The sequence below is a fragment of the Pogona vitticeps genome, chromosome 6, assembly GCF_051106095.1.
Source record: "Pogona vitticeps strain Pit_001003342236 chromosome 6, PviZW2.1, whole genome shotgun sequence".
NCBI classification, from domain to species: Eukaryota; Metazoa; Chordata; class Lepidosauria; order Squamata; family Agamidae; genus Pogona; species Pogona vitticeps.
The window spans coordinates 99,256,526-99,281,477 of NC_135788.1; the positions used below are offsets into that span (position 1 = coordinate 99,256,526).

The 24,952-nt window shown below is 42.5% G+C and overlaps 1 protein-coding gene across 2 annotated transcripts in view; it reads right to left on the reverse strand.

The window, feature by feature from the left end:
• Positions 1–9,006: 9,006 nt before the first annotated feature.
• COL1A1 (collagen type I alpha 1 chain) overlaps positions 9,007–24,952 on the reverse strand; it is a 59,179-nt gene continuing 43,233 nt past the window's right edge. For both annotated transcript variants that reach the window (XM_073004378.2, XM_020793967.3), the window contains exons 36-51: positions 23,529–23,636; positions 23,386–23,439; positions 22,562–22,615; positions 21,598–21,759; positions 20,701–20,808; positions 19,118–19,225; positions 18,376–18,429; positions 18,164–18,271; positions 17,070–17,123; positions 16,562–16,669; positions 15,421–15,474; positions 14,450–14,557; positions 14,069–14,348; positions 13,110–13,300; positions 11,771–12,013; positions 9,007–10,974 (exon numbers count right to left, since the gene is read on the reverse strand). In XM_073004378.2, the coding sequence (XP_072860479.2) occupies positions 10,828–10,974; positions 11,771–12,013; positions 13,110–13,300; positions 14,069–14,348; positions 14,450–14,557; positions 15,421–15,474; positions 16,562–16,669; positions 17,070–17,123; positions 18,164–18,271; positions 18,376–18,429; positions 19,118–19,225; positions 20,701–20,808; positions 21,598–21,759; positions 22,562–22,615; positions 23,386–23,439; positions 23,529–23,636 (1,941 nt within the window). In that variant the 3' untranslated portion in view covers positions 9,007–10,827. The remainder of the gene's footprint in view (positions 10,975–11,770; positions 12,014–13,109; positions 13,301–14,068; positions 14,349–14,449; positions 14,558–15,420; positions 15,475–16,561; positions 16,670–17,069; positions 17,124–18,163; positions 18,272–18,375; positions 18,430–19,117; positions 19,226–20,700; positions 20,809–21,597; positions 21,760–22,561; positions 22,616–23,385; positions 23,440–23,528; positions 23,637–24,952) is intronic.

A 24,952-nucleotide genomic window follows, 5' to 3' on the forward strand; every position in this document is an offset into this window, starting at 1 on the left:
AAAACTAGAACCATTGAATGGGTTGCTTGTGTCTTTTTGATCAAACAGCCAGTCCTTTGGTCCCTGCTGTGTGTATGTGTTTGCATGTGTGCTGTGTTTCACAGTTGCAGGAACCGCAACAAACAAAGGCAGTCATTGAGTCACGATTCAGCTGGAGTTGAGCCTACAAAGCACCACAAGAGTTCATTGTCTGATTTTGCTGCAGCAGAGCTTATCCTTTTGGAAGGTATTTTCCTTTTCAGCTGTCTCACTGGATTGTTATGATGGATTAGCACTCACTCAAAGCCTTCTGGCCACCATTCCAGGACTCATCTTTGGTTCCCGGTGCTACAGGGCAGCCGCAGGAGAAAAGGCAGAAGCTTCCCTTTTAAACTGCCCCCCTCTTGACAATGCCACCCACAATATCAAAGGCACAACCACTGCGCCTCGTGGCGCAGTGGTTAAATCGCTGTACTGAAGCTAAAACTGTGCTCACGACCTGGGGTTCAAATCCCAGGTAGCCGGCTCAAGGTTGACTCAGCCTTCTATCCTTCCGAGGTCGGTAAAATGAGTACCCAGCTTGCTGGGGGGGCAATGTGTAGCCTGCATAATTAAATTGTAAACCGCCCAGAGAGTGCTTGAAGCAGTATGGGGCGGTATATAAGCAGCACACTTTGCTTTTTGCTTTGCTTTGCTTTGTTCCTCAGCTAATGTGATCCATGCCATCTTTGGCCAACAATGCTCCTCTGCACTGTGCATAAGACAAAGAGAGCAAATACACAGAAGCCTGTCTCTAACCAATTCAGTTCACCAGGACACTCTGTAGAAGAGTTGAAAGTTGCTATTAGAACACAATAATTACAAATCAAGAATATAGAAGGAAACAGCTGAGATAACATTTATATGCATGATGAACACCTATAAAAATGTATTGAATATAAGCCTAAATTTCTTAAGTCATTACCAAATGTTATGCTCTTATCTACTGCCACTGTTATTTTCTTCACAACTATTGGGCCCATCTCTCATCACAAGGCTCAAAGGTAAAAACTCAATATTTCCAACATTAATACACATGGTTCCTCTGCTATCTTCTTTCACTTTTATAGTTACAGTGGCACCTCTACTTACAAACTTAATCCGTCCCAGAAGATGCACATTAGTTGAAACGTTCGTAAGTAGAAGCAATATCTCCCATAGGAATGCATTGAAAACCGATTAATCCATTCTGGCTCTTTTTTGGTTCTTATGTAGAGGCGCCGTTCGTACGTTGAAGCATTAGTTCCCATAGGAACGAATGCAAAGCCGGTTAATCTGTCCTCTACCACTAGGGGGAGGATTTTTCTTCTTTTGACATAAGATGAATTTAGGTCAAAAAATGACAGGAAAGGAGGGAGGGAAGGAGGTTTTAGGTAGGGGGGTGGTTTCCTTGGGTCTCTTAAGGGAGGGAGGAAAGAAGCCGTGGGATTTGGATGAATGGATGTGGTTCATTAAGGAGGGTACACAATTAGCGCTGTGGTCCATGGTAAATTTGGCACTGAAAAAATCTCTGTGGTGCCCCCTTCCATGTTGATGCCCCAAGCATATGCTTATTTTGCTTAATGGTAAATCTGGGGCTGAGTCTACATATAGCTGGCTTCATAGATGTAAACAGCAAAGTATATAAGTATCACCACCTTTCCTTCCTTTCACTGCTGGAAATCTTGAATGGCCGAATACCAAACATATTGCTTCCATCTCCTTACCCCCCCCCCCCAAAAAAAGCCTCAACATCTCGGATCAATAGAAATGATACTGAACCTCTGATGCACAGATATATGAAAATTATGTGCTTCCTTAACTGTGTATTTGCCTTGCTTATCCTCTCCCAGCTGAATGCCAGCTACTGTAGAAGAGAAATCCTTTCTTGTATCAGCACATCTCCACATACCCTCATTTCTGTTCAGAAAGACTCAGCCTATTTCTATCACATGCCATTTTTGTATGTGTTCATTTATAAATCCATGCACTGTGTCATACTACTGTTCAAATTTTCAAAAGAACGATGATTTATATTTCAATGCATATGTGAATTCACACTTTTACCCATAGTTTTTCTCACAAAATAATCATTTTGAAGCATATTTATCTCAAAGTCTGTATTTTATGAAAGGGTTCTGTCTGATGCGTGTTTTGGTCCACTTTTGAGGTGAGAACTTAATTGCCATGTTCAAAGAAGCACAAAAGGTAAAGGACAGCTGTATGCTGCCCTGCTGGACATTAATTCAAGAGGTATAGATCTAAACCAGTCTTTATAAAAGAATTTGCAAAGAATGAATTCCTCAAGTATTTCTGATAATGCTACCAGGATCATTACACCCTTTTAATGGAAGGAAGCAGGTCAGTGTATTGCTCTCACATTTTTCAGAACTCTCGATCTGCCAAAGTTTGTCTAAAAAACAATACCATGTTACAATATTTTGTACTTTAAAGTTTTCTAGTCGCGTATGAAACAGACAAATTTGCACACACTGTCCCATCTCTCCCCAGCCTTTACCTCACACTGTCATACGCCTTCATAAAATACTTCCATCCTCACCCTGTACACCATATTATCTTGAGCAAACTGTAGATCCACCACACCAGAACGACATAATGAGCTCAATGGTTGTTACAACAGTGACAACAACAGCAAGATCAACAACCAACTGATTATCTTCGATCTCCTGTTTGCTGTGTGGGAAGGAATTCAAAACCATTTAAGATATGATCCATATAATGAATGTCGCATCACTGGTTGGAGTGGGATGTATTCCATTTGGAATAAGTTTATCCTCTTCCACTTCCTTGTTCTCTTTTCAGAAGTGATTTGCTTTCTTCCGTCTCAGTCTTGACCGAAGCAGTCCAAGTACACTGCCTTATCTATCCATAACTGTTTGCCAGCTAACTGTGGCACAGACTATCCGTCAATGCAAAGCACAAAATCCTAGCCAAACCACCACGCTGCGGTCCTTGTTTCCACGTCCACTTACAAAAAGAAGGTGCGAACTGCGCACAAAAGTCATCACTTTCAATGACATTGGGTCAGTACTGTAAAGCCATCGTTTCCCAATGTACGACAAACAATTCATTTCAATCCAGCTGCTTTGCCAAAACAAAAACAAAAAGGTTTTGCAGATGTTCAGTATGCTTCAAGATGTACCTAGAGACGTTGGATCCTCCTTCTCCGAATGGAAGCAAACACTGAACCACTGAGGTGTGCGTGCCCTGGCTGTGTGAGTGCTTAATGACTAGCGCCCGTGACATCACCAGAACCACATTTCCTGCCCCCAAATCTCCCAAACAGTTGAGCAACTGTTTTTAATGTATTTCTGAAAAGGCAAAGACTTCATATGTACTTTGTACATGCGGTGTAAAGCTCTCTGAGCACTAAAATGAATGAAAGCACATTATGTGGCCCTATAGAAAAGGCAAGGAGCGTATGGCTAGTCTCATTCCTTTTCTCCACGGCAAAGCAAAACGATTTCAAAACCACTTTCCTATTTCATAAAGCATTTTGTGTTTGAAAGAAATTAGCTCATTCTCCTCAGACTACAGACCATATATTGCTCATGTTTAGAAAGACCCACCCTGGAATCTAGCCCGTCTCCATTTACTGTATCCAGTTACTGCAGAAATGTTGGTGGGTGAGACTACCATGTCAGAAAGAAAGGGGAGAGTACGGCTGCAGAAACCCAAATTGGTTATTCAGGCAGACACCGAGTTTTAGGCGCAACAGGATAAGAAACGTGCTGGTGTTACGGAGAGAGAAGCTGGATCAGAGGGCCTGTTGCCTGCTAGGCACAAAAGCTTCATTGTAGGGGGCGAGGTGAAGCATAATGTGGGCTCTTTTGCTGTTCTTCTTGTCCAAGAGTGTATCTTTGAAAAACGCTCCTCTGTGGGGAGCTGGAGGTGAACTGGAATGATGTCACTGATGGGCCTGACAGAATGATTCATGTGTAATAACAATTATGATTGCTGTTTATAACGTTTCCTCAGTTCTCTTAAAAAGCAAGAAACTCCAGCAGTAGCACTGCTTGGGCCCCCTGCCTTGCAAAAGGGAAACCACGGGTGACTTAAGGGCATTTTTGCAACATCTGGCTTGCAAAGATCCAAGAAGTGTATAGGTATTAACAAGAAGCATAAGCACTTTGTGTAGGTAAAGGTAAAGGTTCCCCTTGACAATTTTTGTCCAGTCGTGTTCGACTTTGGGGGGGCGGTGCTCATCCCCGTTTCCAAGCCATAGAGCCAGCGTTTTGTCCGAAGACAATCTTCCGTGGTCACATGGCCAGTGCGACTTAGACACGGAACGCTGTTACCCTCCCACCGAGGGTGGTCCCTATTTATCTACTCGCATTTGCATGTTTTCGAACCGCTAGGTTGGCGGGAGCTGGGACAAGCGACGGGAGCTCACTCCGTTGTGTGGATTTGATCTTACGACTGCTGGTCTTCTGACCCTGCAGCACAGGCTTCTGCAGTTTAGCCCGCAGCGCCACCACGTCCCTATATATTAAAAGACAATTAAACTTTGATTGAGATTAAAAACACTTTCAAGAATATTAATTTTAAAAAAACCCTCACAATGTCATAGATGGAGCATTCTCCAGACCTCCACATATTGCATAGAAGCTTGCCTAAAAAGGAAGGCATTTTCCCGATGACAGAAGGACAACAGGGAGGGAGCCAATGTGACTTCTCAGCGAAGCATTTCCCAAAACCTGGAAGCAATCACTGAGAAGCCCTTCTTTCGTGTCCTTGCTAATCAAGCTTGGGAAGGTGGTGGAACAGAGAAGAAGGGACTTCCCCGAAATGTCTTAAAAGCTGAGAAGGCTCATGTGGGGTGATACAATCCTTCAAAGCCTGAACCCAAGCCATATAGGGCTTTATGGGTAAAAACTAGCACTTTGAATTGACCTCGGAAACAGACTGTCAGCCAGGGAAGCTGTTGTAATAAGGAAGTTACATGTTCCCCTTTAGCAGTGCCAGTCAGCAGTCTGGCTGCCTCATTTCTGAACCAGCTGAAGTTTCTGAGCACTCTTAAAAGACAGCCCTCTATCGAGGGAGTTGTAGTAATCCAGATGAGATGTACCTAAAGCATGTGTCGCCGTTATCAGACCAGGTATCTCAAGGAACAGGTGCAGCTGGTGCACCACCTTTAACTGAGCCTTCCTTCACTCAGGCCTGCATGTCCCTCCACTTTAAACTGAAAGTGCCTGAAGTTAATACTAAATAAAATTCTATTGTTGTACACTGTACAAATAAAACAAAATTATTTTACCTGGCATTCTTTAAATTTCAATACAGTGGTGCCTCGCTAGACGATGATAATCCATTCCACTGAAATCGCTGTTTAGCAAAATCATTGTCTAGCGAAAAGCATTTCCCTATTGGAATGCATTTAAACCTGTTTAATGCGTTCCAATGGGGAAGAATCATTGTTGTCTAGTGAAGATCGGCCATAGGAAAGCCGCTTTGCGATCCGCCGATCAGCTGTTTAAATCGCTGTCTTGCAAAGCTTAGGTCCCGAAAACACCTGTTTCGCAAGCACGGCGGAAGCTGTCAAAATCATCGTCTAGCGAAAATCGGTTTACGAAGCAGGGACCAAACATTGTCCAGCGAAATTCCCCCATAGGAATAACTGTTTTGCGAATTGTTATAGCGATCGCAAAAAGTCAATGTCTAGTGAAAAAACAGTCATGCGGGGTAACTGTCTAGCGAGGCACCACTGGATTTTTAATCCATCTTCCCAAATAAATTGCTCACAATAAAGTGGAACAGGCCTCAACTGATTTGTCTGAGGGTCTGTCTATGCCTACAATAAAGCGGAACAGAAGATGAGGACTAGAGATGGGCACGAATGACTGGTTCAGTGGTTCGGTATGGTTCGTTTCCCAGCTGAATAGCTGATCTGTGGTTTGGTGCCCTGCCCCCTCCGGTGGGTGCCTACTCGGCCTCAGTGTTCCGTGGCTCCTCCGGGCTCTGTTGCTGAGTGGCTGCCGCTGGAAAAGGTGGGACACTCAACTGCAGATCAGCTGTTTGTCCGGGAAATAAAGTGGACCAAATCAGCATTTCGTGCCCATCTCTTTTGGGAACACAAGGTGAAATGAGGCTGAGGACTGAAAAAGAAGAATAGGGAAAGGGGCTCAAGTAAGAACAGAAGGACAAAGATCCTAGTGCTAACGTTAGGGCCTTGGAGTTTTCCAGACAGGGATTCTTTGTTTCAAAAGATCCGAAAGAGCTTCCATCTATTGTCTTTTTAAAAGCTCACATTTTTCATAAGCAGCAGCAACAGCGCCTGTGCTGTGCTACCCTCACCACCAGACTTATTTTAAGGGGGCAAAATATTTACACTCTCTCTTGCTTGCTCTCTCTCTCTCTCTCTCTCTCTCTGTGATGCCTCTGGTGTAAGTTTCCCATTTACAAAGCGCTCTTTGTAAATGAAAAAAGAGCCCCTCTTTTTGCTCGCTCCTGAATGAGGGCCATTGAACGTTGCTGTCCAGCTTTCTTGGCACACGGCAAGAGTATTCCAAGTTGACGACTCTCTCTCTCATATTTACTTTTCCCCCCTCCCTCCTTGCTTCCTGCTCAGAACACCAGGTGAAAGAAAGGGACAGAAAGCTCAAGTCCATTTTGCAAAGATTTGGAAAGAGGCACGAGCTGAAAGAGACAGGAGGAGGATGAAGTGGTGAGCAGGAGACACAGCGGGAAAACAGAAAAAGAGCAAAGATCTAAAGAAAAGGATGAAATTCAAGAAAGGCAGGTCACTGGATTTTGCAGGTGAAGCCACTATGTATGCAAGTATCTATATCTATATCTATATCTATATCTATATCTATATCTATATCTATATGTAAGGAGGCCGGAGCAGGAACAGAGCCCATTGGACTTTAAAAGGCTAACTAGTTCCTTATACCTTGAGCTGTTGTGAGCATGATCCCAGGGCTTAATATGAACCAGGACTCAGCTTGGCAAATCTGGCTTCAGTATCATGCGAATTTAGAGAAGTGCTTCTAAACATGTACAGAGTGCTGTCCCCTCATCATTTAGCAGTCATAGGCTCTTTTTCTGGATAGATTCTCTAGGCTTCCAGGACTAGTGATACTGCCTGTTAGTCTCAGTTATCTATCTATCTATCTATCTATCTATCTATCTATCTATCTATCTATCTATCTATCTATCTATCTATCTATCTATCTATCTATCTATCTATCTATCTATCTATCTATCTATCTATCTATCTATCTATCTATCTATCTATCTATCTATCTATCTATCTATCTATCTATCTATCTATCTATCTATCTATCTATCTATCTATCTATCTATCTATCATCTCCTTAAAAGAAAGGAAACTGAGCTCTTATTTCAACTGATGGGACAATGTGCTTTTGAGGTGTTTCTGCTTCTCCTTCTGCCCTGCTTCTTCCTCACCTCAAACTCTCTCTTCCTCCTGCCTTTTTGGGGGTTGAAAGAAAACCTGGAACATTTCATTCCTGTGTTAAATACTCCTCTCTTGCATATAACCTTGAACCAAGGGTGGGGGGAAAGAACAAGGAGGGTGTACTTTCTAAAAAAAAGAATTCTTAGTCACTTTTCAAGAGGGAATATATATATAATCGGTACTCTCAGTACCTGAGGAGCACCTTTTTTCTTCAGATTTTGGTATGTCCACAGATTTTATATTTGTTATAGTCCTGTATTAAGATGTTCCTTTATCCTCATTGTGGTGTATTGTGTGCCATTAAGTTGAATCCGACCCATGGTGACCTTTAGTAGGATTTTCAAGATAATGTGAGATAGGTAAGGAATAGCTGCGCAAGTCCAACTGCTCCATGTGTGGTTCCATGGCCAAGCAGGGATTTAATTCTGAGGTCTTCTGAGCCTTCTTAATTCACCCCTCTGTCCACTACACCACACTGGCTCTCTTGATTTCATTACAGTCTACTAAGTAATCAAGTTGGATATGGGTGACTTATCTTGTTTGTTATTTTTTTCCTCTCAACCTTCCAGCTTTTTGAATGGATGGGGTGAAAAGAGAGATATCATGGCACACAAAAAATTACCAGGGAATCTGTGTGAGAGAAAATGGCAAAGATGCAATGAAATATTTGAAACGACCTTCTCCTCTCTTCACATTTAAACTCGTTGAATGGAGCAAGGGGCCCTGCTGTAGCAGGAGTTTGAGGGCAGCTTGAGACACCGAAACCAAGCAAGTGGCGCTTCTCTTGGCAGGGCAGTAAAAAAAAGTGATGACAGAAGCTGTACCTATTGAATAGCTTGTTTGCTTTGCATTAAAATGAGCAAGGCCAGTACTATGTTGCTAATGCCATGGGGTAGCCCTGTGGGGTTACAGGGAGGAAGGTTGACCAGTTCTAGAAAATCTGGAGCAAGGAGTAAAAGGAAATGTCAAGCATGTAAAGAGAGAATAAGAGTAAGACAGAGAGGGCCATGCAAAGTATTAGAAGAATTAAGCAAAGGAACAATAACAAAACACACACAGAGACACAAAACCTCTAGAGGGTCATTCTTGGACCCTCTACTTTTGTCTAGGGCAACAATGGAGAACATGTGGTCCTCTAGGTGTTGGACTACAACTCCCACCCTCCCCACACTATCAGCTACACTGATTAGAGCTGCTGGGAGTCACAGTCCAACAACATCCGGAGCCCACATGTGTCCCACCCCTGGTTGAGTGCTGGTCTACAATGCACATGTAAACCAAGGTCGGTCCCTGCTTCCACTGAGAAACCTAGGGAGGAAGCACAAAAGATCTCTCACAAGATTTCTCACACCCTCACAAAACTTCAGCTCTTGAGTTCCTGGGGGGAACTTCATGCCAATTTTAAAAAAGAATCATTCATATTCTTCAAAATGGTTTCTTCCCACTGAGAATGTTGAAGCGTCAAGAGAGTCTAGGAAGCATCTCACCCTGATTAGCCTCCCACACACAACCGAAACCCCAACCAGCACCTGGCCTTGCATGACAGAAAAAGTCTGAAGAACAACTGGTGTATTTGGATCATTTCACATGCTTTATTTCAGCAGTCAAAATAATTAAAAACATCTCAAATTATTATACATATACAAAATAGGTACAGAATCTTCGGTCGCTCACACTCCCTAGAACATCTGCCTCTTGTTAAGGAATTGGGTTTGCTTGAATGGGAAACCCACCGAAAGACATGTGGAAAGGGGGAAAGAGAACAGAATTAAAGTCGGTGGGGAGGATGGGAGAGTGGAAGAGAAGAGGGAAACGAGAGGGAAGGATGGATGTGTCAGCAGCAAATGAGGATTATGAGAGAACAAGAGAGGCTTGGCACAGGAATTTGCTTTTGCAGGGTGGAAAGAGAGATGGAAAAGCACAGAGGGATGGCAGTGGAGAAGAGCCGGATGAATGGGTGAAACACAAGCCAATGGGGGATTCCACCTGCTTTACAAGAGAAAGACAGAAACTGCTCAGACCTTGATCCCTTGTAGCAATGTTTGATTTTTTTCCCTCATCCTGGAAATTTTTTTTTTGCTTGTTTAAAAAAAAATAGCACCTTTTGAAAATTCACAAGCATCTAATGGGCAGCAAGGCACCAAATTGGCTTCTCTCTCAAATAACCTCATTCCTATAGCACCAGATGGTCCCTGTTAGCAACACATTAGGTGGGGGTGAGGTTTAAAAAAAAAAAAGGATTTCACCACCTTAATAAAGAATGCCATGGGACCTGAAATTAACATAGCAGACTAAAAATTAAAAAAAACCCAAAATACACAGTTAGCACCTTTATCTAAACTTGAAACTCTGTTCTGCTGTCCCCCATCAACTGAAACCTGGTGGCTAGCCTTTTAAAACCCCCAAAACTACCCCAAAGAACTTGAAAATGACAATGGTGAGGTAGCCGTCCATACAACAATAATATACATTTAACATTACATTTTCTCTGCTTTCTTGTATTATTATTGGCCATTTTTTTCCTTCAGATGTTCGCCGACAAAATACCGATAGCTCTTAAGCCTCTCCAATTAGCTTAAAATAAACTTCTGCTCTTTTCTAAGAGAGAGAAAGAGAGGCATTATACAAATGTTCTTTTTATCCAATGAGGTTCCTGTTTGGAAAATCACTCGGTGGTACACTTTTATTTACTGAGGCTTTGTCGAATTTATATCGCCGACTGAACAAAAGAAGAAAAAAAAGGTACATTTCAAATGACTGAAAGAATAATCATTTCAGTGGTATTGCTCTGTGTAAAAAAAAAAGAAAGAAAGAAAAGAAAAGAAAAATCTTTCTGTATAAAGTTGTCAGCAGAGAAATATGGCCTGTAGGTAAATTTTGGGATTTTTAAACAAACTAACTCCAGGTTAAGTGTGGGGAAATTATTATTTTGTAAAGGGCAGGTTCTACCACTAGTTTAGCATTACTTTTGTGGGACTAACAGATTTTCCAAACCTTGTTGTTAAAGTATTTCAAGTGTTGCATGCTTTGGACTCATTTCATCATTTTTATGGCTTTAATATATGTATTTTTGGAATGTGCAAATAGTGGTCCCGAGCTATTACTTGATCTTTTAAAAAAAACAAGGTAAAATCAAACCATTCTGTCTTCAGGGGGTGTTAATAATAAAAAAAGTCAAGCAAGTGGATGCACTTCCTTAATTATTTTTGAAAAGTCATTTATTTTTATTTTTTTGGTTTAATGCTTTTTTTGTTTTTTTTTAAACGGAAACGAAAATAGTTTTAGAGATGATGGATAGAAAAAGACACAAATTCAAGTCCATGTGAAATTTCCTTCTTTTTTGGCTGTTTTTTATTTTATTTTTTAAACTGTCAGGTTTCCTTTGGGGTTTACAAGTAGCAGACAGGTCCAATCTCAAGGCCGAATTCCTGGTCTGGGGCACCAACGTCCATGGGAGCCACATCAATGAAAGGCAACCGGGAGGTCTTTGTCGTCTTGTATTCGATGACTGTCTTTCCCCAACTACCAGTGTGACTCTGCGGGTGGAGGGAAAACAGAAAGGAATTAGAATCTGGTGTACGTTTGATTGAGTTTTGAGGTCAGAGCACACATGAAGGCAAAAGCATATTTCCTTTTCTTGGTATCAGGCAACAAAAATATTTCAGTATCGGGCCCTGAGCCATCGGACATACTAACAAAACCCTACACTCTTCCAACAAACCAGTTACACCCTCCACCCACCCACCCACACATAAAAAGAAGTTAATATGCCAAATCTGGACTGAGGCAAACCCCAGTATTTTCTTCTCAAGGGTAGGCTGCTTCTAGATATGGAAACTGCATATTTCTAGGGGAAATCTTCAGAACTGCAAGATTTCTATCCTTCATCTTGATCCAGATGGCAGAAGTAATTAGAAGATTGAACAGATGCTACTACGTCAAGGGACACAGTGCTTAGGAGGGATATGAAGAACTATTATTGAATAAGTCAAGCATATCTGGGGCTGGTTAAGGATGCTTCCCCATGACACCCCAAGCTTCACTGCGTACAAGCATCCTTCCTACCTGCTTGTTTTCTTGCATAGATTGTGTTATCTGGGTGATCTGCCTGGTGCAACCCTGATTTGCTTAACTCTTTTTTCCTAGCTTCTGGTTGATTCTCATGCACCTATTGCCTTGTCCATTCTTGGAATTAATCCCACTTCCAGAGCATAAACCAAGCAGCAGGTACACAGGGGAAAAGGAGGACCTTTGCCCCAATTATTGGAATATAATCTACAGAAGGACTCCTGTTAAAAGCTGCCTCTTCAGCTCAAAGGCCCAAAGACCCACCGTGCAACCGTCTTCAGTGGCTCCATAAGTGAAGCGACTGTTGCCCTCTGATCTGATTTCAATCTCATTGGAGCCCTGGAGGATCAGAGACTTCTTCAGGTTGCCAGTCTGTTGATCCATGTAAGCCACACTGTTCTTGCAGTGGTAGGTGATGTTCTGGGAGGCTTCAGTGGACATCAAGCGCAAGAAGGTCAGCTGGATGGCAACATCAGCTGCGTTGGATCCCTCACCACCATATTCGAACTGCCAAGGAAACAGAAGAAAGGAGAAGAAGAAGAAAAGGTTACCATTTATGCCAGTTTTAGAAGATATGCCCCTTTCAAATCCAGAAATCTAGCTACTTTTCTGTCTTTCATTCTCAGAGTCCAGGCAATAACATGAGAAAGAGCTGGTTCATGAGCAAAGGCAAACAAATCCTCCTTAAGGAACCAAAGCCAGTCTAGAAACCCAAGAGATGCAACTTATGGACCTTCAACATCCCTTGAAGGGCTCATGGCCCTTCTCAATTACATCACCTGCAGCTGTTTTGAAGTAAGGTGCTATGGAATGCCAAGCTGCCTTTTGGCAATAGAGATTGCTTTGGTATTGACCTATGAGCCAGACTGAAACTCTAGAATTTTATTATCTAAAAGTTATCCTATTTTCTTCACTGTATAGGGTCTCAGAGTTGTAAGTACAACATCCAACTTCCTGCAAGCGGCATGAATTCAGTTCAAGACTTCTTGGCCAACAGAAATCCCTTTTCCCTTCCTTTCCCACCTACTGTTACAGACATCTTTGGGTATAGGACTGGAAAATGATCCTAATGTTCATCTAAGTACTGCTTCTGTATCAACAGATCTGCCAAAACATCTCTTCAAGATTGCTGACAGTAAAAAAATTTATAGCCTTAGTGGGCAACCAGTTCCAGGATTCCTCTCCCACTACTCTTTTTCCTAACTATTTCTCATTACAGTTCAAACAAATTCTTTCCTGCACTGCCCATAGAAGATATGGGTATTCCTCTTTCTCCCTGAAGATAGTTTGACTCTTATGTTGTTAATTCTGCCATTATGTACTCAGCCTCTTCTTCATCACAACAAACCCCAGATCCTTTATGTAAACAAACGAGCATTTACTAGGGATTTTTTTTTTTTTTTTTGCATCTGGATTATTTCAGCAAATGATCCTGAAGGAATTCATGTCAGTCCCAGCCCATGACTGACCTGAGTTGCAACAAGCCTGTTCATCTAATAACTCTCTCAGATTCTCTGCTAAAAGAACATGTTTGATAGACCCAGAAAAACCGTTCTTGTCTCTGTTGTTTAACCACTCCTGCCTCACTGATTCGTAGTCTCACCTGGAAGCCGTCGCTCATTGCCTCGCCAAACCAGACATGCTTCTTCTCCTTGGGGTTCTTGCTGATGTACCAGTTCTTCTTGGGGATTGTGGGATGAGTTGGGTAGACACAGGACTCTCCAGTCTCCATATTACAGTAGACCTTGATGGCATCCAGGTTGCAGCCTTGGTTGGGGTCAATCCAGTACTCACCTGATAAGGGAAGTTCAGTGAGTGAGAATGAATCACACAAGATTATTTCAACCTGTGCTATTCAAAAAAAGAGGGACAGACAAGACTTCCCTGCTCTTTAGTCTCTCATATATTCCTCTGTGACTCTTTAGATATTGTCAGTGTGTATCTTCCCAGGCTAGGAAAACAGTCTCCTCAAACCTCAATAAATGTAAAGAAAACCAGGCTGGCAGCTTAAGGTCAAGTGAATTAAACCAAAAAGTAGCAAGGAGAAGAACATGTGTATTGTCTGTGTCCATGACAGATTTTATAGACCAAGGGGGAGAGAATACGTGGCTGCTCCATTACCTTACATGTTAAAACAAAGACATTGTTTTGCTGGACAATGAGAAGAGACAATGTCCAGAAGAGGTAGTCCTCTCCAGTTATTTTGGAAGTGCTGTCTCCCTCTTTGAGAAAACTTTGGGCAAATGGAAGCCATACTCTGCAGAAAGAGACCCATCTTCTAGAATTAATATTCAGTATGACACAGGCAGTTCTTGGTAAGGGACAGTCTGCTGAATCATTGGCCAATCTGATGAGAAATTCATTCCTAGCTTATAAATAACTTCAGCTAAAAGCTATGACTGGTTGTGCAAATAAGGCATGAGAGAAAGGTCTACCATAGAAGAGAAGTGAGATGAGAGGAAAAAAAAGAATTGTGGTTTTGTAAAGCAAAATTGGTTCAGAAGCAGAGAGAAATCATAGTTTCGAGAGAGGCATTTTGGAAAGTCAGATTTAGCAACTCACCACTCTTCCAGTCTCCATGGCACATCTTCAGGTCACGGCAAGTGCGGGCTGGGTTCTTACGGGTTCCCTCTGGGCTACGGATGTTCTCAATCTGCATGGACAGGCTCTTGAGGGTAGTATCAACTTCCAGGTCACGGTCGCGCATCACATTGGCATCATCAGCTCTGTAGAAGCGGCCATCATGAGCTTTCTCCTGAGGAGGCTGGGGCAGGAAGCTGAAGTCAAAGCCACCGCTAGGTGGGCCTGGGGGACCAGGTGGGCCAGGAGGTCCAGGAGGACCCTGGAGGAAGAAGAAGAAGAAGAAGCAGAGTTGGAGGCAAAGCTTTCTTTTACCCAGTGCATTCTGATTGTGAGATTTCTGCACTTCGAAGAGATACGTACAGCAGGGCCAACATCACCAGTACGACCACGGGGACCAGGTGGGCCGATGGGACCAGGAAGACCATTCAGACCGTCTTTGCCAGGGGCACCAGCAGAACCAGGAGGACCCTGTCAGGAACAAAGGAGACAAATGCATTGTCAGCAAACCTTTGGCATGAGAGAACGGGGAGAGGAATCATCCAGAGAAGCATTCAAGCTCGGATGGACCTCTCCCTGTCCCATGTCTTTATACATAGGATCTCAAGAATTCTCTCTTCCTCCTCCCTAATCTGAGTGTTGATGATGAACTACTATGACACTTGCAGCCTCTTACAACAACTTCCTGTTGGGTCACGTCTGCAGGGACATTTTTGGGGAACCCAACAATTAAACTGATCCATCATGGTAACAGGTGGAGTCTTGCTTCAGCACAAGTGACATGTGGAAGTGTTATGCCTTATCCCTCTGCTGCCAGCTATCTTATATTTTAGTCACTGCTTTCTAAGAGGGAGAGGATCAAACCCATCCCCATATACTTGGCTGTCAATAAGTTCTACTGGAATAGTGTAATGGTATAACAGCATCACTCTTGAATCAAATGTTCAGGAAGATTTTGGAATTTTGTTACATACTGGAGCGCCTTCCAAATCTACATCCACAATGAATGGATTTGTTTTCTGTCTAAATGTCTAATGTTGCTTGAAAAGGCTATGTTTTTTTTTTTACAGCAAGTTTACTCAAAACTAACTCCTGTTGTGTTCAGCGGGGATCTTTCTTACACATGTTTGCACTGGATCACAGCAATCTCAGTTATTCAAATGACTGTGCTATGAATTAAGTGTTCAGCATATTCACAATATAATCAAGAACTTGCTCAACCTCACTCTTCGTTTGATAATTTCACACATGACTTCTCACTTTCCTCAGGATTCACATATTTACCCCAATCTGTTCCAATGTTCTCATTAATGTCATAAAACAACTTTACTTACTCTTGGACCAGCAGGGCCAGAAGCACCAGAAGGACCTTGTTCACCAGGAGAACCCTACACAAACAGACAAAAAGGAAACATCAATCCAATCCAGTCCTAATGATCTTGAACAAACTAGGCTTGCTTACATGGGAGAAAACTGCAGTTGTTAACAGTGAAGTACCAATAGTGCTCTTTGAAGGGTGATGATAATATGTTGAGCTTTGTGGCTCACAGTAATGAACAAAGTTTGAGGAAAATATACCGAAAACTAAAGGAATTGGGGAAACAATGAAGTGTAAATATTCACCATGATCATTATTTAATTGGTATGGTTACTCATCTGGGATACAATTCAGAATAAAACCTGGCTAAGTGGTGAGGGCAACAAGAAATAAAGATGGCTTGAAGACTTTTCAGGAACCTGTAACCATGCAGGTCACGTAGACATTCCACCTACTTTTTGCTATTACTTCCCCATCCCCTCTGTCCTGACCAGATTTCATTCAAAGGATATCAAAGGCGGCATTTCCTTGGCTAAGCCATGGTAGGCTTTTGTTTATTAAAAATGTTCCTTACATAAGAAATGGCTTGAGGACCAGATTAAAATCCATCTGTTTTTATCAGTGACAAGATGCCTCTGGGGAGATCACAAGTGGGGCAGGGTAGAAGAGGAGAGCTATCTGCTCTTGGATTCTACTGAGAGGCACCTTTTCCCCTCCTCATGGAACTTTCCATTCCATCAGCTGTCTTTGTTGTGGATTGACTCAAGTGTGTCTCATCCTTTCGAGATGCCATCCGACAGTGCAAACTCTCTGAATGTCTATTCAGGAACAATCTTCAGCGAAGCCCAGTATACTTATTTCCAGGTAAGTACTTACAGGATTACACCTGAAGCCATGGAAAAGGCAACACACTTTAAGAATGTTGCTCACTGAACCAGGATGAAAGCTTTAAACTGTAGGAGTGGCATGAGCTAGCTTATCGCTGGCCTGTATATCCATTGCCAAGGGAAGGAGACACACTTCCATTCCACAGTCCTTAAAACAGCCTAACAGTGTCACACACAGAGGTTAGCTACCTAGGCTAAGTGCAGCCCTGGGGATTCTGTGACAGGTGGGCCTGCTCCGTGTCAAGAGGACAGCAGCATCTCAGTACTTACAGGGGGACCAGGAGGACCCTGGAGGCCAGAGAAACCTCTGTGACCCTTCATGCCTCTGTCACCTTGTTCACCGGTCTCACCCTTGTCACCACGTGGACCTTGTGGACCCTGGAAATAAAAGAAAAGATAAAGAGATCAGTCTCATGATGAGCTTCCACAGATGAAAAACAAAAGAGGCAACATTTTCAGAAGCTGCAAATATAAATTCGGACTATGATTGATTGATTGATTGTATTTATACCTGGCCTATCTAGTCAAATGACCACTCTAGGCAGCTAAAGTAATATAAAGTAATATTTATTTTCAGTTGCCTTTAAAACAGGAGGTAAAGATAACACAGATATGCAGACAGTAAATGTCTGACTATATCTGGCCAGCTGTTGTGCAAAAGCAGCCAATTTTGGGGTGGTGGTGGAATCCAATTGCAACAATCATAGCAAAATTTACAATATATAATATTTTCCTTTTTTAAAAAAAAGGGAAGAAAAAGCATAAATATCCAACTTACAGCAGCACCACGAGCACCAGCAGGGCCAGCGGGACCAGCAGGGCCAGCGGGACCCTAAAAGGGAAGAGAAGGAGAAAATATGCATATCATTAGATTAGCATCTTTAATGGAATTGGGCATGCAGTTCATTTCTTTAGGAACTCCACCCTCATAAGGGAGTGTTTCCTGATGGTTGCAGCACAAAGATCTTGGAGCAGGTGTTTTATTTAAATTAGGAGAACCAAAGTGTTTTCATGATAAGGCAATGCCCTTGGTTTCTCTTCTGCTCCCATAACTATGAGACAGCTGATCAGTAGGGATAAAGTTATATCAGTGAGAAGAGTGTATGTAGCAAATCTTTTTCTATACTATTTTGAACATAGGCATCCAGTCAGTATCTTGATAGTGAAACTGCTGAGAGACTCCTTTTGATGCCCATATGTACATAGTCTTGAGTTCCATGGAAGAAAGGTGGAAATAACAAATATCCATGGAATTACTTATTATTAAAATGTCTAGTGAGATTTTCAGATTCTGTAGTGGGATTCAAGCAGAGAATGTAATCCTTGTTGTCTATCACCCTTGCTTGGGAAATGAAAATTTAAACATACTGAGATAGCTGATCTCTTTAAGACTCTGGCTGAACTGCAATAAAAGTGGCAAAAGCAGAATATATTTCTCCCTGATGGCCTTTACAATATTTTCATATAATTGAAGAGAGTGGGTGTGGAATCACAGCTATATGTCACTCAAAATTAATCAAAGCAAAATGAAAGGGCAGTACTTTGATGAACACGATCCCAGAAAAGATGGGGTATATTTTCTGAATTATTTAAGTAACAAAGTATGGACTTAAATATATGCTGTTGGCAATTTTGAAATACCAAGGTAAGTGTGAGTGGTGGATGCAGACAGCAGTATTCCCACCTCCTCTAAGAATTCTTTCTGAATCTTTAATGAACATGGAAAGCTATAGCACCTATTGTTAACTGATCAAGAGTAACACAATTTTGGATATGTGGCGTAGGAAAAATTGGGGGGAAAAAAACAAGAATAAGGGACTTCAAGATCCTGGAAAGAGCTTCTTGCTATAGATTTAATGTTACAGGACTTACTGTCTCGCCACGATCTCCATTCTTGCCAGCGGGTCCCATAGGGCCGGGGGCACCAGGGGCACCAGGAGCGCCAGGAGGACCAGCAGGGCCAGTCTCGCCACGATCACCCTATTTGGGAACGAAAAGGGAGAAGATCAAATCTCTGAATCAATATAGGGAATCTGCTGAAATGAAACCAGAGACTTCCTGCTATCACTTCACACATAGCTTACCTTAGGACCAGCGGGACCATCACGTCCAGGAGCACCTTCTGCACCAGGAGAACCCTGTGGGCCAAAAAGAAAGGAAGAGAGTGATTGAGAGGAAGAGGGAAAACTGCAGCAGGTTGCAGCTATAAACGACTTCCTAGATATTGGGTGTGGAGGACTCAGAAGGAAACAGGCAGGTAAAAATTCCAAACCTTCCAAGTGGAACACATTATTAAAATTGCATCTTTATATTTCACTAGGATTTATGAATATAAGAAGTTGCCTTATTCTGTTAAACCGTTGGTCTGCCCCACTCAATATTGTTTAGCAGGCAACCTGTCTCCAATGCCTCAGGTAGAAGTCTTTTTCATATCTTTTGAGCAGAACAGGCCAAGGAGTGGACCTGAACTGTGCACCCTGTCACTCAGAGATTCCTTCAAACAAGCTGGGTTGATCTTATTCAGCCTGTTACTGACTGGTACTCTTGACTGGCTGATGCTCCCTGAGTTACAAATTATCCTGGACTCTGCTGCCTAAGGCTTTTTTAACTGGAGACATCAAGGAATAAATTCAACAGACCATCTCTGCAGAACCTGTGTTCTATTACTAAGCTATGCCCCTTCCCTAATTGCAGTGTTCAATTGAATTACATTTTGTGAGTAATAATAATGGTAGCCGAATCTTACGGGACTGGAGTTCCACAGAGGAAAGAGAAAGGTGGCCATCTTGAGGGATATGAAGCCGCTTTGCAAATACAAAGACTTACCTCACGTCCAGCTTCACCAGGGGGTCCAGCCAAGCCAGGGGGTCCCATTGGGCCAGGAGGTCCACGTTCGCCAGATGCGCCAGATGGGCCTTGTTTGCCAGGCTCGCCCTGTGGATATCAAGAAAAGAATCCAGTAATTGAGACTGAGAAGGAAGAAACAGAGAGGAAGGACATTGCTTCCATCCACACCATTCATGAGCTTCAATCATCATTGCTCCAACAAGAGAAAGAAGCAACCTAAGCCAAGCAGAGCTTGAACTGAACTAGGAGAAGAGCAAGGTGAATTCAAAGTCTGAAGTAGATGATGAGAATATTGCCACCTAAGGCATTGCTCCTCCTTGCCAGATGAAGCCAAGGTGCAAAGTGCCCAAGACCTGAAAGGTTATTTGGAGCACTTGAAGCAAATAAATAAATAAAAAATCCCGCAGCCTACAATTCTTTGATTGTAAAAGTGCAGTAACAATGAAATAATAACAATTTTCTGCCTGTTCATGACATCTAAAATCAGGTGCCTAAGGAGGCTGTATCACACAATGAGAGTCTCACTGGAGATGAATCTGAGGAGTTAGAGGCATATATTTCATGGGATTCTATATCCCTTGAATTTGTAATTCTACCACAGATTTTATTTTATTATGAACTTTCTTAACTGAATGGATAAACGCCACCACACCTTTCACTATATCCTGTCTCTGGGTGGGCTGATGTTTAATATGACCCACAGGCATCTCTAGAGATGAAAGAGGAATGTTCTGAGTTCCGATAATTTACAAAACTTTCATGTGGATCTTAAAGGCCTGTGCCTTTTGGGTTCAGAATATGTTGAAGAGAAAGGAAAGACTGGGGAATGAATTTCATCTTCATTTTCCAGCACTTTGGCCCAGAAATGGCAACCTTTGGATTGGCTCCAAAGTGTGGAGAGATGTGTCTCAGCAGACTAAAAATAAAAAAAGCAATGGCACTTCACTGTAGGTGCCATGTGGAAGACATTTGCTCCTTAATTTACTCAGGATAATGTAACTTCCTAATCTTCTTTTCAGATCCAGAGTGGCAAGAAACAACATACAAATAGGAAACAAAAGTGATTTCTGGATCAATGCAAATTTATACTAGGGGATTCTCAGCCCAACAAGGTCCATCGTTACTGGACATTGTAAGCATGAATGGAAACACTAGACAGCAGCACAGGATGGGAAGATGTCTCAGGTTAACATTTGAACTACAAACCTATCCATTTGTTCTTGGAAATGTACCACTTAAGACAACAAAGGTGTTCATATAAATGTCTTCTCATATTTCCTCTTGTTCTTTGAGCCTCTTATTCTAGGGATTCATGTTGGGTCACTGGACTCGGAAGACTTTTATCCTAGCCAGACCCTGAAATCATGTTTTGTTCATGGCTTTGTATTTACAGTCATGTGTGTGGCTCAGCCTTCTTAAGAAATGTTCTCCCAACTTAACAAATATATTTCCTTGCTGTTCCTCAAGCAAAAGCTAGCCTGTAAAGTTCTGGATATAACTGAATTGAGATGATCTTTTCAGAAGTGACAAAAAAAAAAAAACACACAAAGGCAAATACTCACAGATGGTCCTGGAAGACCAGGGAAACCTCTCTCGCCTCTTTGTCCGGGAAGACCAACTACACCACGTTGTCCGGCAATACCTTGTGGGCCAGGAGTACCAGGTGCACCCTGCCGAAGGAAGCACAAGAAACCTCATGTGAAAGGCCATAAAAGAACTCTGTCATAGGAATGGATTTCATTTACATCAGCAAATATACTATCCCATGAAAGGAGTGGTGGTCAAGAGCTAGGCCTCAGCAACATACAGTGAAGGACACCCCTGTGGACCCGAAAAGCTTATGTGAAGGAAAATTGATGGATTTCCTTACTCCTTGGTGAGCAGTCTCTACCCTTTCTGGGTGTTTCAACTCATGTCTTGCCTAAAAGAAACCCATGTTCTCTTGTCTCCTGAATGGCTGAAAGCCGGACTTTTCATCGGACAAGAGATGATGCATCATATCACTACCATGCATGCAAAGGACTTGGGGACCCATTTTCACCAGTGGAGCATTTTCCGCCAACCGCAATAAACAAGTGAATATGGATCATGAGGTTCCTCAGAAAAGAAACCATATATTTTAATGTTAACAAAAACAACTATGAAGGTATGCCTATTTAATCTGAATAAGCCAGTGGATGCATTGTCTCCTAGGAACTGAGGTGGTCTTAATGATTTGGACAGACTGCGGTTGTGAGTACTAAGGGATGCTACAGCTTTCTGACAAGACTCACAATTCTATCATCACAAGTGAAGGAGGACATTTTAAAAGCAGTTTAAGCAAGTTAATAGCACTGAATTGGAGTTGCCTATAGGGAGTTTCTACTACTTGTGATAGGGAAACTGTATGTGGAGGCACCCAGTGTAGGTCAAGATACGTAATAAAGAGAAGTGAATTGAAAGCACATGCGTTCACTTACAGCAGGTCCATCGCTACCGGGAGATCCCTTCTCACCAGGAGGTCCAGGTGGGCCGGCGGGGCCAGCTTCGCCAGGACGGCCAGCGGGTCCAGTCTCACCACGGGGTCCTTTGGCACCTTCCTTTCCAACGGGGCCTGGTGGGCCAGGAAGACCGATGTTTCCCTTTAGGGAAAGGAAGAAAACAGGCAAGTGAGTGACTCGCATAGGCTGAGTTGCAGGCCGTGAAGGAAGAGAACAGGAAGCTTCTTTGTGGAATGGGCACTTCATGGATTGTGAATATGCTTCGGGTTTGACGAATTATTCTGGGAATGGGAAATATCTCCCCACTAGCAAATTGGTTTCTACTGCTGGTTCATTTTTAGTTGCCAGTGAAAAGCCCAGAAAACTAATACATCCATTATGTCCTACATGTACAAAAGCCACCTTTAAAATTGTACAATATCGACAATTCAGTATGAATATTTAGATTACATGGGCAAACTGAGACTTTGATGACTTTACTTGAAACTCAGATAAGCAGTTTGCAGTTAAGAATGCTTTGAAATTAGAATACTTTTGAAACTTTCAAACAAAATATTTTTTTTTGTTTCAGATCCAGACTAAGTTGTTTTTATTTCCCCTTGAAATCAATGGGGTGTAGTCAGTTGTGACTACTCCAATCAACTTCTCCAATTATTTGAATGTGGCTGAAGTGCAGTCAAATTGATCTGAAACTAATCCCTTCTATATATTTAGGGTTAAATGGTGCCAGAATTATTCTCTTTTGTGGCAATTATTTGCTGCTCTCTGTGCTGGAGAAGGAAATATATGTTCCCATGGGATCTCTTGAGGACATTCAACTGACCATCTTTAATCCACCAGCCAAAGCAGTCACCATCTTAGAATTAGTCAATGTCTTTCCAGTTTATTTCCAGCAATACTAAAATGTGTATGTAAGTGCATGCTTGTGCAGGAAGATACTTACAGAGGGGCCAGGGGGTCCAACTCTTCCGGCAGCACCAGGGAATCCAGTAGCACCCTGTAAAGGGAATGATGAAGAAAGTTCCATTTCAGTAACACATCTCTGTAAAAGGGACCTCTCTCTCTCTTTCTTTCTCTCCATCTCTCTCTCTGTGCACATATGTGTGTGCATGACTAATGCTAATGTGACTAATGCCACTAACCCTGTTCCATCCACCTGATGGGATCAATCCAGCAAAAATTCGAATTGATGCTGGTCTGCTTGGTTCAGGAACCTCTTTGCAATGCCAAAGCTCCAGCTATGGAAAGGCCATGGATAGCCAGCCTAGCATCTTGCTAAGAAATGCCACTGACTATTCTAAATTGAGATACAGAAATATGGAATAAACTCTTTCCATCATATCAACTGGAAAGTCTCCTACATATAGCACACAGCTTGTCATGGATAAACAACCTTATTTGCAATTTGTTAGTGCATATTGTTCAGCTAGTAGTTGCTAGAGGCAAACTACAGAGTGGGATTCTTTCCTTATCGTAAATTAGCCAGGAAGAGGCCAGCTAATAAGCATGTGCAGAGGTTTTGTCCTCACCAGCAACCAATCCCTTTTGGATGTAGATTAACCATCTGGGAACCCAGTCTTCTCCACCTAACACAGACTGGCATCTCTCCGGGCAAAAGACTCATCCCTTCTGTAGTTTGTTTGTATGTCGAATTTGTGGTACTGAGAGTTTCCAGCTTCATGTTTTTGATTAATGTGAGTGATGATTCAAATGAGTATCAGGCCCCTTTTAAAAATCGCCCCAATTAACAAGCCAGAAGATACTTACAGGGGGTCCAGGACTTCCACGAGCACCTTTGGGTCCAGGAGCACCAATAGGACCCTGCAATGGGTGATAAGAAATTCATGTTAAACCAAAGGCAGAGTGAAGATTTTGCAGAAAATATTAGGAAGCAGGGCAGGGACACTTACAGCAGGGCCGGCAGGGCCAGTGGCTCCAGCAGGGCCAGGAGGACCAGCATCACCTTTAGCACCAGCATCACCGGGTTCACCTTTAGCACCGGGTTGTCCATCAGTACCCTGTGGAGGTAAGGTGAGAGCAGATGATGAGGAACAGGGGGGAGGCAATGGAACAAAACCCAATGAGTCTTGATCTGATATAGTATCTTCTTCTCCATCATTCGAGTACATCTGACTAAACCCTCTCCTTGAACCAGAGGAGGATGGATTGTAAGAACTTCTGATAATCTGCCCTAATTTCCAGCTTTTTCATTCTGTGGACCTGCTGGATGTAATCTAGACAGGGAGGCATAGAATCAGAAGTGAGTTCACTCAACCTGGGAAGCAGGGAAGGGAATTACCAAGTTTGAGAAATTTAATTTCTAATTTATCTTGTCAACAGCCTGACCCTCCAGATTTGTTTATCTCCAATAATTCCTAGTTAGCAGGAACATTTCATGCCCTCTGGGGATAGCAGGACTCATAGTTCAATACATATGAAGGGCCCCATGGCAAGAAAGGCTGGTTTACATAGTAGAGTCAACACCCTGTGGCACAGTGGACAGTGATCTAGACATGGAAGACTTGAGGGTCATCCATTCTTCCTCAACTGTTGGCTCATGACATGGTCTCAGGGCTAATCATTATGCCTAACCCACCTGATAGGATTGTTGGGAAGAGATACAAGGTGAGGCTTGTCATGCCTTAGCAGAAATACCGGAGAAAGAATGACTAACAGTCTATAACCAAAATCATCATGCATTTTGGTTTCTTGGCTGAACCAGTTCTGTTACAGCTACAAACGGAACTACAATTTGCACTGTAATGGCTCCTGTAAAATGTCCCAGAAATGGAATCAGCCACAACATGGTGACTTTATGCCTGGTCCACTTGTGGCTTGAACATAGAATAGAGTGCTTTGGAGTGGCAAAAAGTGTAGATAAAGGCACGTCAGGTTGCCTTTGACATACTAGCAGCATACCAATTCATGTCTACCTGATTGCTGTAAGGAAAGAACCAGAATATGCCCTCAACTGGGGTTTTTTTGTTTATTTTATTTGACGAAGCAGCAGAGTTGCAGCGAGCAACTAGTAATTTGGGTATCCAGGCTTTGCTGCCCTTGTGATTAAGTTTGAGCTCCATCAGATTGGCCTAGGCAGCTAGAAGATGGGGAAATGGAGAGGAAAACTGTGGAGTTGGAATGTGCATCAGCCATATTGGTTCTATACACAGCATGCCTGTCTGGAATCTCCTGCCTAGAGAGAACTGTCTGGAGGTAGTATTAATACTAAAGGCAGGAGAGTTCGTGTCCTTCCAGCAAGAAATACTAGGAGATGCCATCAGGTAATCTTGCACCTTTTTGGTAGCAATTTTGTGTGTGTTCTCTAAATTCTGTC